Here is a 13,125-nt window from a genome sequence, read left to right as displayed (position 1 = left end):
ATCAAATTTAGAAATAAGGCTGTAAAAAATCAAGAATTCTGAATACTTTCCGAATGCACTATATGGCAAGACTTGAAAATGGCTGTCTATCAATAATCAACAACCAACTTAACAGAGCTTGAAGAATTTAAAAAAGAATAATGGGCAAATATTATACCATCCATGTTTGCAAAGCTCTTAGAGACTTACCCAGAAAAATACACAATTGTAATCGCTGCCAAAGATTCTAACATGTATTGACCCAGTGGGTTAAATACTTTTCTAATCAATTTTTAAAAATATTTTCCATTAATATTTGACTTCCAATCATTTTTTACTTTGATTTTACAGAGTATTTTGTGTAGATCATTGACAAACAAATGACAATTAAATAAATTTCAATCCCACTTTGTAACTCATCAAAATGTGGGGAAAAAATCAAGGGGTGTGAATAGTTTCTTAAGGCAAATGTGTTAGTGTCAGAAACATAGATGTGTGGATGAGGACCTGGCACAGTAAACCACTCAGTCTCCATGCCAGAGGAAGACCAACAATCTCTTCTGTTTCTGACACGCTTATGCAATTCTGTCTCATGGTTCTAGGCCATTCTGGTTCTGTTTCGTTAACACACTTTTCTTCTTCTCGCCAACATAATTACGGAGGCAATTGGTTTTGAGTGGTGTGAAATCTCGGTGAATGTTGCCGATATTCCAATATGAAGTTCTGTAGATCTCAGGTTCATACAGAACATTCTTGATTTCCATGTGTGTCTGTTTATGTTCATGTTCCAGGCATATATCAGTTCAGCGTTCCAGAATCCATGAAAGCTGGAACTCCTGTTGGCAGAATCAAAGCAGTGGATAAAGACCTTGGGAAGAATGCAGAGATGTTCTACAACGTTGTCGGCGGGGACGGCTTGGACATGTTCGATGTCATCACAGACAAAGACTCACAGGAAGGCATCATTACTGTTGGAAAGGTAACAGCCATTACTCCTGTAAATTACATCTACTGTATAGTCACCCATAACTATAGTGCCTGCTTTGTTAGACCTGAGGTCATCAGACCATCAGAAACTCTATTACTGTATCTGTTATTGTATGATAAGTACATACTTCAAAACATAACCGTACTGCATCAGTGCAGAATATGACTCCCCTACCATGTTCTATTGTCACTGTATCCCTGTCCTTGCAGCCATTGGACTATGAAAAGACCCGATCCTACACACTGGAGATCCAGGTACAGAACACTCAGACCTTGGACACTCGTTTCCTAGGGTACCTACCCACCAAGGACATGGCCACAGTCAGGATTGGTATAGAGGATGTGGATGAGCCTCCTCTGTTTGAGAGAGCCAGCTACATGATGGAGGTGAAGGAGGATGCAGCCGTGGGTACTGCAGTAGGGTCTGTCAGGGCCATGGACCCGGATGGATACAACAGCCCAGTCAGGTTAGTTAGAGCACTGCTTTGCTTTCCCTCTAGCCCGCCCACTCATTTCTACCTACCACCCACAGGTAATGGAGAGATTGGTTATAGTCATTTGTATCATGGGTAATTTGATGGATGTTAAAGGTTATGTTACAGTAGTTTTGAAACTGTAGAATGATTAGAGTTGGATAGGTCATCTCATTAATTTGGGAGTCTAGAAGAAGTCGTGTCCATATTAAGCAAAGCACAAGGTGTGTATTCTGCACCATCTCCACACATACCTTTTTTAGTGAGTTCTTCTCAATGTCCAAAGTCCCTTAATTACCACTCCTCATGGAAATACACTGAAAGGGCATCTAGTATGAACAAATAACAGGACCATTGCGTAATCTGCTGGATGATGTAACTGTTAGGGCTGGTCTGGTCATTGCCACTGTTCAGAGCTATTCCCTCTCCAGTACAGGTATTAAAATAGAGTGATATAAGTCCCACTGTCTGTTTAGGGCAGATCCTCCTGGCGTGCAGTATTCAGAATCAACTGCTGTTATCATACAGAGAGGGCAGAGAATGAGTGGACTGAAAAAGTTTTCAACTTATTGAGTGAACAGGGGGTGTCAAATACAGTAGGAGATGTTGGTGAGTGATAGAAAATAGAAGTGTATTGTTTTAAAAGCCTGTAGTAAACCCTCTGAAATATTTCACAAACCTCCATGCTTTCAATCATTGTCTTACATTTTGTGTATCTATCGTATAGGTACTCCATTGATCGTCGCACAGATCTGGACCGGCTTTTTAACGTGCATTCTGGGAATGGGTCCGTATTCATCACAAGACCTCTCGACCGAGAAGAAGCTGCCTGGCACAACATTTCTGTTATCGCAACAGAGTTCAGTAAGTCTTTCACAGCTTTATCAGGCACATGAATTCACAATACAAACTATTCTAAAAAAGGCTATATGGAGTTAAATTATTATATTCTGCCCTGTTTTGAAACATTAAAAAAACAAATATCATATAATTATTTATTGCAGTTATTATTCATGATAGCTTTTTATGTGTATGTTTGCTTTACAGACAAACCTCTGCAGACCAGTCGGGGGCCTGTTTATATCCGTCTTCTAGATGTCAACGACAACGCACCAACATTTGCCTCTTTCTACGAGACGTTTGTTTGTGAAAAGACCAAGGCTGGACAGGTACGGAACGCAGATACTCCACTTAGGTCCCATGATAGATAGTGTTTGACATGAATTAATTATTCTCATTGCTATAATTACTCTATATCATTGTGACATCTAGAGGTTCTACAATAGGCTATATGCCCAAGAATACCACAAATGACGATAAAGCATTGTGATGAGTGCTGCATTCCTCTGGGGAAGTGATTGGTCTCCAGGGTCTACTTTCTGTGGCAGCTGATGAGATGATCTGTCATGGCAGGTGACAGTAGCTGTCACACATCAAGGACATGTTTCAATAGGTGCCCACCACATGTCTATTCCTCTACTCCTTCTCCTTTTATCCCTCCTTCATCCCTCTGTCATTATTCATAATTAATTCAGAGGCCCATCCTTGGTTCTTCTGTGTTTGTGTTTGCTGCCCTCCTGTTTACCATGCAATGTCCCATGAGAGAAATCAATACAATCATCTACAATGGATCTTCCAAAATGGTTATTTATTTTTGTCATTAATTAAATAAACATACCAATCTGTTATGTCTATATGCATGGTCTCTAGCCCACAATTTTAGCCTCCAATCTTCGTCAATATCGCCAGCCTGGAAAACCAAAGAATACCTTACTATATGAATTGCTATCTGACAGCACACATATTATTTAAAAAATATGAATCTTTTTGTTTTTGTTTATCCTGTAAACAGAAGATCCAGACGGTGAGTGCGGTGGATGCAGATGACCCCGCAGGTGGACACAAGTTCTTCTTCAGTCTGGCTACTGAGGGAGCTTACAGAGGCAACTTCACAGTCAGAGACAATGGAGGTGAGTACTGTGCTGTAGGATCTCTTTGGGTGTCTATCATACACAGTCAACACCTGATATTACGTTTGGGTCTCTATCATAGACAGGCAACACCTGATATTATGTTTGGGTCTCTATCATACACGGTCAACACATTATATTATGTTTGGGTGTCTATCATACACAGTCAACACCTGATATTATGTTTGGGTGTCTATTATACACGGTCAACACCTGATATTATGTTTGGGTCTCTGTCATACACAGCCAACACCTGATATTATGTTTGGGTGTCTATCATACACAGTCAGCACCTGATATTATGTTTGGGTGTCTATCATACACAGTCAGCACCTGATATTATGTTTGGGTGTCTATCATACACAGTCAGCACCTGATATTATGTTTGGGTGTCTATCATACACAGTCAGCACCTGATATTATGTTTGGGTGTCTATCATACACAGTCAGCACCTGATATTATGTTTGGGTCTCTATCATACACAGTCAACACCTGATATTATGTTTGGGTGTCTATCATATACAGTCCACACCTGATATTATGTTTGGGTGTCTATCATACACAGTCAACACCTGATATTATGTTTGGGTGTCTATCATACACAGTCAGCACCTGATATTATGTTTGGGTGTCTATCATACACAGTCAGCACCTGATATTTTGTTTGGGTGTCTATCATACACAGTCAACACCTGATATTATGTTTGGGTCTCTATCATACACAGTCAGCACCTGATATTATGTTTGGGTGTCTATCATATACAGTCCACACCTGATATTATGTTTGGGTGTCTATCATACACAGTCAACACCTGATATTATGTTTGGGTGTCTATCATACACAGTCAGCACCTGATATTTTGTTTGGGTGTCTATCATACACAGTCAGCACCTGATATTATGTTTGGGTGTCTATCATACACAGTCAGCACCTGATATTTTGTTTGGGTGTCTATCATACACAGTCAGCACCTGATATTTTGTTTGGGTGTCTATCATACACAGTCAGCACCTGATATTTTGTTTGGGTGTCTATCATACACAGTCAACACCTGATATTATGTTTGGGTCTCTATGATACACAGTCAGCACCTGATATTTTGTTTGGGTGTCTATCATACACAGTCAGCACCTGATATTTTGTTTGGGTGTCTATCATACACAGTCAACACCTGATATTATGTTTGGGTGTCTATCATACACAGTCAGCACCTGATATTTTGTTTGGGTGTCTATCATACACAGTCAACACCTGATATTATGTTTGGGTCTCTATCATACACAGTCAACACCTGATATTATGTTTGGGTCTCTATCATACACAGTCAGCACCTGATATTATGTTTGGGTCTCTATCATACACAGTCAGCACCTGATATTTTGTTTGGGTGTCTATCATACACAGTCAACACCTGATATTATGTTTGGGTCTCTATGATACACAGTCAGCACCTGATATTTTGTTTGGGTGTCTATCATACACAGTCAGCACCTGATATTTTGTTTGGGTGTCTATCATACACAGTCAACACCTGATATTATGTTTGGGTGTCTATCATACACAGTCAGCACCTGATATTTTGTTTGGGTGTCTATCATACACAGTCAACACCTGATATTATGTTTGGGTCTCTATCATACACAGTCAACACCTGATATTATGTTTGGGTCTCTATCATACACAGTCAGCACCTGATATTATGTTTGGGTCTCTATCATACACAGTCAACACCTGATATTATGTTTGGGTCTCTATCATACACAGTCAACACCTGATATTATGTTTGGGTCTCTATCATACACAGTCAACACCTGATATTATGTTTGGGTCTCTATCATACACAGTCAGCACCTGATATTATGTTTGGGTGTCTATCATACACAGTCAGCACCTGATATTATGTTTGGGTCTCTATCATACACAGTCAACACCTGATATTATGTTTGGGTCTCTATCATACACAGTCAACACCTGATATTATGTTTGGGTGTCTATCATACACAGTCAGCACCTGATATTATGTTTGGGTCTCTATCATACACAGTCAGCACCTGATATTATGTTTGGGTCTCTATCATACACAGTCAGCACCTGATATTATGTTTGGGTCTCTATCATACACAGTCAGCACCTGATATTATGTTTGGGTGTCTATCATACACAGTCAACACCTGATATTATGTTTGGGTCTCTATCATACACAGTCAACACCTGATATTATGTTTGGGTCTCTATCATACACAGTCAGCACCTGATATTATGTTTGGGTCTCTATCATACACAGTCAGCACCTGATATTATGTTTGGGTCTCTATCATACACAGTCAGCACCTGATATTATGTTTGGGTCTCTATCATACACAGTCAACACCTGATATTATGTTTGGGTCTCTATCATACACAGTCAACACCTGATATTATGTTTGGGTCTCTATCATACACAGTCAACACCTGATATTATGTTTGGGTCTCTATCATACACAGTCAACACCTGATATTATGTTTGGGTCTCTATCATACACAGTCAACACCTGATATTATGTTTGGGTCTCTATCATACACAGTCAGCACCTGATATTATGTTTGGGTGTCTATCATACACAGTCAGCACCTGATATTATGTTTGGGTCTCTATCATACACAGTCAGCACCTGATATTATGTTTGGGTCTCTATCATACACAGTCAACACCTGATATTATGTTTGGGTCTCTATCATACACAGTCAACACCTGATATTATGTTTGGGTCTCTATCATACACAGTCAACACCTGATATTATGTTTGGGTCTCTATCATACACAGTCAACACCTGATATTATGTTTGGGTCTCTATCATACACAGTCAGCACCTGATATTATGTTTGGGTCTCTATCATACACAGTCAACACCTGATATTATGTTTGGGTCTCTATCATACACAGTCAGCACCTGATATTATGTTTGGGTCTCTATCATACACAGTCAACACCTGATATTATGTTTGGGTCTCTATCATACACAGTCAGCACCTGATATTATGTTTGGGTGTCTATCATACACAGTCAACACCTGATATTATGTTTGGGTGTCTATCATACACAGTCAACACCTGATATTATGTTTGGGTGTCTATCATACACAGTCAGCACCTGATATTATGTTTGGGTCTCTATCATACACAGTCAACACCTGATATTATGTTTGGGTCTCTATCATACACAGTCAACACCTGATATTATGTTTGGGTCTCTATCATACACAGTCAACACCTGATATTATGTCTGGGTGTCTATCATACACAGTCAGCACCTGATATTATGTTTGGGTCTCTATCATACACAGTCAACACCTGATATTATGTTTGGGTCTCTATCATACACAGTCAGCACCTGATATTATGTTTGGGTCTCTATCATACACAGTCAACACCTGATATTATGTTTGGGTCTCTATCATACACAGTCAACACCTGATATTATGTTTGGGTGTCTATCATACACAGTCAACACCTGATATTATGTTTGGGTGTCTATCATACACAGTCAACACCTGATATTATGTTTGGGTCTCTATCATACACAGTCAACACCTGATATTATGTTTGGGTGTCTATCATACACAGTCAACACCTGATATTATGTTTGGGTGTCTATCATACACAGTCAGCACCTGATATTATGTTTGGGTCTCTATCATACACAGTCAACACCTGATATTATGTTTGGGTCTCTATCATACACAGTCAACACCTGATATTATGTTTGGGTCTCTATCATACACAGTCAACACCTGATATTATGTTTGGGTCTCTATCATACACAGCCAACACCTGATATTATGTTTGGGTGTCTATCATACACAGTCAACACCTGATATTATGTTTGGGTGTCTATCATACACAGTCAACACCTGATATTATGTTTGGGTCTCTATCATACACAGTCAACACCTGATATTATGTTTGGGTCTCTATCATACACAGTCAACACCTGATATTATGTTTGGGTCTCTATCATACACAGTCAACACCTGATATTATGTTTGGGTGTCTATCATACACAGTCAACACCTGATATTATGTTTGGGTGTCTATCATACACAGTCAACACCTGATATTATGTTTGGGTGTCTATCATACACAGTCAGCACCTGATATTATGTTTGGGTCTCTATCATACACAGTCAGCACCTGATATTATGTTTGGGTGTCTATCATACACAGTCAACACCTGATATTATGTTTGGGTGTCTATCATACACAGTCAACACCTGATATTATGTTTGGGTCTCTATCATACACAGTCAGCACCTGATATTATGTTTGGGTGTCTATCATACACAGTCAACACCTGATATTATGTTTGGGTGTCTATCATACACAGTCAGCACCTGATATTATGTTTGGGTCTCTATCATACACAGTCAACACCTGATATTATGTTTGGGTCTCTATCATACACAGTCAACACCTGATATTATGTTTGGGTCTCTATGATACACAGTCAACACCTGATATTATGTTTGGGTCTCTATCATACACAGTCAGCACCTGATATTATGTTTGGGTCTCTATCATACACAGTCAGCACCTGATATTATGTTTGGGTCTCTATCATACACAGTCAGCACCTGATATTATGTTTGGGTCTCTATCATACACAGTCAGCACCTGATATTATGTTTGGGTCTCTATCATACACAGTCAACACCTGATATTATGTTTGGGTGTCTATCATACACAGTCAACACCTGATATTATGTTTGGGTGTCTATCATACACAGTCAACACCTGATATTATGTTTGGGTGTCTATCATACACAGTCAGCACCTGATATTATGTTTGGGTCTCTATCATACACAGTCAACACCTGATATTATGTTTGGGTGTCTATCATACACAGTCAACACCTGATATTATGTTTGGGTCTCTATCATACACAGTCAGCACCTGATATTATGTTTGGGTCTCTATCATACACAGTCAACACCTGATATTATGTTTGGGTCTCTATCATACACAGTCAGCACCTGATATTATGTTTGGGTCTCTATCATACACAGTCAACACCTGATATTATGTTTGGGTCTCTATCATACACAGTCAACACCTGATATTATGTTTGGGTCTCTATCATACACAGTCAACACCTGATATTATGTTTGGGTCTCTATCATACACAGTCAACACCTGATATTATGTTTGGGTCTCTATCATACACAGTCAGCACCTGATATTATGTTTGGGTCTCTATCATACACAGTCAGCACCTGATATTATGTTTGGGTCTCTATCATACACAGTCAGCACCTGATATTATGTTTGGGTCTCTATCATACACAGTCAGCACCTGATATTATGTTTGGGTCTCTATCATACACAGTCAACACCTGATTATTTATATTTTTTATACTATTTATATTTTCTATTAAATGTTTTATCTTATCTTTCACTCCGCATTGTTGGAAATGGACCTGTAAGTAAGCATTTCACTGTTAGTCTACACCTGTGGTCATACGAAGCATGTGACAAATACAATTTGATTTGACATTATAGTAAATATGTTATAATGCCTAATTGCATACATGACTATGGCACCTTATGGTTATTCCAATGAATCCAATGAACCAGGCTGGAAGGCAATTCTGCAGTCTATGTGCAATCAGTCACCCTTCATAGCCGTATAACACACTATAATGTGACTGTTACATCAGTCTTAACATGTGTGTTAAATGTATGTTGTTTCCCTCTAGATAACACAGCTGGCGTCCTAACCCGGCGCTCCAGCTACAGCCGACTGCACAAGAGCGTCTACCTGGTTCCTGTGGTGATCACAGACGGGGACTTCCCCATGCAGAGCAGCACGGGGACGCTGACGGTGCGCGTGTGCACCTGCGACCGCGAGGGCAACATGGAGCTGTGCAACGCCGAGGCCCAGACTAGCTCAGCTGGACTCAGCACCGGGGCCCTGGTGGCTATCCTGCTTTGTGTTATTATCCTCCTCAGTGAGTATAGCTGTCTGTTTGTCTATCTGGCTCTGACCATCTCCATCTCCAGTTTAGTCATTCACATTAATGTACAGTATGTAAAATATCTCTCTTTAATAAGAAATTCCACAGGTTCTAGTGTAGTCGCTATATTTTAGATGTTCAATTTGACCCTCCTGTATATCACCTGAATGTGTACACATACAAGTACGCACACACACACACACACACACACACACACACACACACACACACACACACACACACACACACACACACACACACACACACACACACACACACACACACACACACACACACACACAGGCACCTCTAAGAATGCCCTAAATTCCCGTCTATTTCACTCTTGGCTGTGTACGGCAAACGTGTTATTTATGGAGGATAACAACAAGTCCAATGAGATTCAGATTGTAGACAGGATAGTAGACAGGCAGTAAAAATAACCCCTGATACACCAGGAGTTACTTTAATGAAAAATGATATTATGCGATTACCCCAATATATTACTTCAGCACCATTAACTACATATAATGGAAAGGTATTTATTAAACGTGGCACCATTTCCTGGTTATCTATAAGTTTCTAGTTGCAATCTCATTGGGATGTTAAAATTCAAAAATGTTTCAGCATCTCAACTGCAGTTGTTTCTAAATTCTTACTGCGCTGTTGTACTGGGCTGCAGGAAGCAGCCCGTGTTCTAATGCAGTGTTCACTGCAGCATGAGCAGCGAGATAAGATGAAATCAACCAGCCCTGAACAGCAAACCTCTTGCTAACGCTGCCTCGCTCTCTCTTTCCATCTCTCTGTGTCTCTCTCTCTGTGTCTATCTCTGTCACTCTCTCCCTATCTGTCTCTATCTCCGTCGCTCTCTCCCTTCCTCCCTCTCTCTGTCTCTCTCTCCCTCTCTGTTTCTCAGTGATCATAGTTCTGTTTGCGGCACTGAAGAAGCAGAAGAAAAAGGAGCCTCTGATCATCTCTAAAGAGGACGTGCGAGACAACGTCGTCAGCTACAACGACGAGGGGGGCGGAGAGGAGGACACCCAAGCCTTCGACATCGGGGCTCTGCGTAACCCCGAAGCCATCGAGGAGAGCAAGCAGAGGCGGGACATCATCCCCTCGGACACGCTGTACCCCCCTCTCAGACAGACAGTCATTCCATCGCGGGACAACGCCGATGTCCGGGACTTCATAAACCAAAGGGTGCAGGATAACGACAATAACCCCACCGCCCCCCCTTATGACTCTCTGGCCACATATGCCTACGAGGGAACCGGTTCAGTGGCTGAGTCTCTCAGCTCCCTAGGGTCAGCTTCCTCTGAAGGGGACCAGGACTACAACTACCTCAGTGACTGGGGGCCCCGCTTCAGGAAACTGGCTGACATGTACGGGGCTGAGGACAGCGACTGTGACTCCTAACACACTACCTGACCTGTTTCTGGGGCCGGAGCTAGGAGGATGAACTATGAACTATAACTGACTGTAATCTCTCTTCTCAAAAAATGAGGACAAATGTTGCAGCCCGAGTTTTTTACAAAGTGCCCTTTTATTTCTTCCAACGCAACTATAGGCCATAGCTCTTTCTGATGGCCAGACCAGATAGAGACTGTGCAGCTGTGTGGAATCTTTTTTTTTTACTATTTTAGTGCAAGGCCAACTTTTCCAGAGAAGGTGAACTTCAGTTAATGATCCTGAGTTCAATGTCAAAATAAACTATACATATATACATTTATTTTTATTTTCTGGTTACATCTGTATCTATATGCTGCATTGGAAGGGATTACATATTTCTCTGAATAATTCTGTGTATTCTTGAGAGATATCTCCTATAGTTTCTCTGTACTGTTACTGAAGTGCAGTATGTTGTACTTTGTAAATTTGAGTGTTTTAGTGAATTTGAACTTTGCTTTTCCAGGAACAAGGAACTGGAATTGAACATCTCTTTAGGTAATTCTTCGTACCTTATTTTAAAATGGCCAAATACTTTAAATGGCAGGAAAGCCCAGGACCAAAATAAAACATTTCTTCATGAAAGTTTATGGAACTTGGGCAGCCACTCTGTACTTACTCCATTCCCCTATCAAGCCTTCTGATGCACAGAAAGTTCACTATTCCAATTAGACGTTGTTTGTTTATTTCGCCAATCATTTATTATGTGATCCGTCCATTTTTTGGAACTGTATCCAAGAGTAACTCTCTGAAGACATGCTTTGATACAAGGACTTGATGTGTGTATCTCTGCACATGATGATGAATGAAGAAATGGATGGAGATGAGGTTTGATGCTCTAAGATTTACAGCGAATTTCAGCAACATCTGACAACATCGACATAATCCATCACAAATCAATAATGGTCATATTAGACATGTTTATGGGCGCAGCGATATATACACATACTGTATGTCTTACTTACATAAATTCTGCACATAAAGCCTACAAGGTGAATGAGCATACCACCAGAGAAGGAGATTGGCTGAGAAAAACAGACATTTTAACAGCTTATACATTACAGAGAGAAAGCATTTACATGAAGAATTACCTAACATCCTTGAAAAGAACCAAAACTATAGAAAGCATCTGAAGTAAATATTTCATTCAGCCATGTGTTTGCTAATTGTTCTGTTCTCTCTCTGACAACATTGGATGATAATGCTTTTCACTCTCTGAACTCATATCATACTTAGTAGCTTAGCGAACATAAGCAATCACTCCAAAACAACTTCATCATTAAAGAAGTTGAGACGGGATCTAAAGGATCAATTACAACCGATCTGCGCTTCGACTTTGAAAGTGTCTGTGGATAATGATGTGTTGGGTATTTGGGTACATCATTCTGATTTGACATCAAACTTTTCTCTGTAAAATTGTTTGACTAAATAATGGTATATACTGTGGTTGAAACTGTGCTTTGTGGCAGTGATTTGAGAGCATAGCTGATGTTCATGATGTACTACTTTAGTTTTTATGTTGTGATTTTCTTTGTACCAAATATATATAGGACACATGCTGAATTAATATTGTTGAAACACAAGCATCCAACCAATATCGCTGTTTTTGATGTCTTTTGGAGTTGTACAACTAAATGTGGACACTACAGGCTACAGTACATGTCATACTATGATGTATTAACAATTGTCAAATTTTACCATAATAAACTTTTCCAGTAAACCACAAAATAAATGCTCATCGAATTACATTAAAAGTGAAATTCAGCAACTCTTGGAGGAATTTCATAAAAAAACTGCTTCTGGTCCTCCAAGACCTGCTGAATTTCTTCAATGTAGTTTGCTCCTCAACTCATGCAACTTGGTTGGAGAGTGAGGTAGTCGCAGTGTTCCTTTCCCATTGCATCTAATTTAATCAACTCAGCTACAATAATACTGTACCATCACACAAACTGGTCACTGACATCTTTCTCAGACTGGCTACATTTCAGTACCAATAGCCTACTTTACTGTACGCATGTCACATGACTCACTCTGGTTCTCCCCCAGCATTACCTAATTAGTACAATCTGTGATTGAGATCTGGAGATCTCTCAGGACTGGAAACCTGATTTAGAGAGAGGGTATTCATTTCTAAGTTAATATTGGTTTAGCAGATCAGATGTTAGGCAGATGGTGACATTTAAGACAATGCCTTTGCTAATTGACTCGTACCAGGCCTCTCTCTCCCCATCTGTAAGCATGTGTGCTAGCATCTCATCTGATGGTGGTGGCTAAGTTTG

General features: G+C 40.1%; 1 protein-coding gene across 1 annotated transcript in view; it reads left to right on the top strand.

Annotated features, from left to right (window-relative positions):
- The window catches only part of cdh6 (cadherin 6), a 39,559-nt gene extending 27,839 nt beyond the window's left edge, over window positions 1-11,720 (top strand). Inside the window, exons 6-12 of the mRNA XM_031810577.1 lie at window positions 771-958; window positions 1,177-1,433; window positions 2,167-2,303; window positions 2,487-2,608; window positions 3,292-3,409; window positions 9,146-9,397; window positions 10,317-11,720. Of these exons, the coding sequence (XP_031666437.1) occupies window positions 771-958; window positions 1,177-1,433; window positions 2,167-2,303; window positions 2,487-2,608; window positions 3,292-3,409; window positions 9,146-9,397; window positions 10,317-10,816 (1,574 nt within the window). The 3' untranslated portion in view covers window positions 10,817-11,720. The remainder of the gene's footprint in view (window positions 1-770; window positions 959-1,176; window positions 1,434-2,166; window positions 2,304-2,486; window positions 2,609-3,291; window positions 3,410-9,145; window positions 9,398-10,316) is intronic.
- Window positions 11,721-13,125: the final 1,405 nt, after the last annotated feature.

The sequence above is a fragment of the Oncorhynchus kisutch genome, linkage group LG30, assembly GCF_002021735.2.
Source record: "Oncorhynchus kisutch isolate 150728-3 linkage group LG30, Okis_V2, whole genome shotgun sequence".
Classification (NCBI taxonomy): domain Eukaryota; kingdom Metazoa; phylum Chordata; class Actinopteri; order Salmoniformes; family Salmonidae; genus Oncorhynchus; species Oncorhynchus kisutch.
The sequence above is the reverse complement of the archived record's forward strand: the minus strand, read 5'-3'. Positions and strand labels throughout refer to the sequence as shown.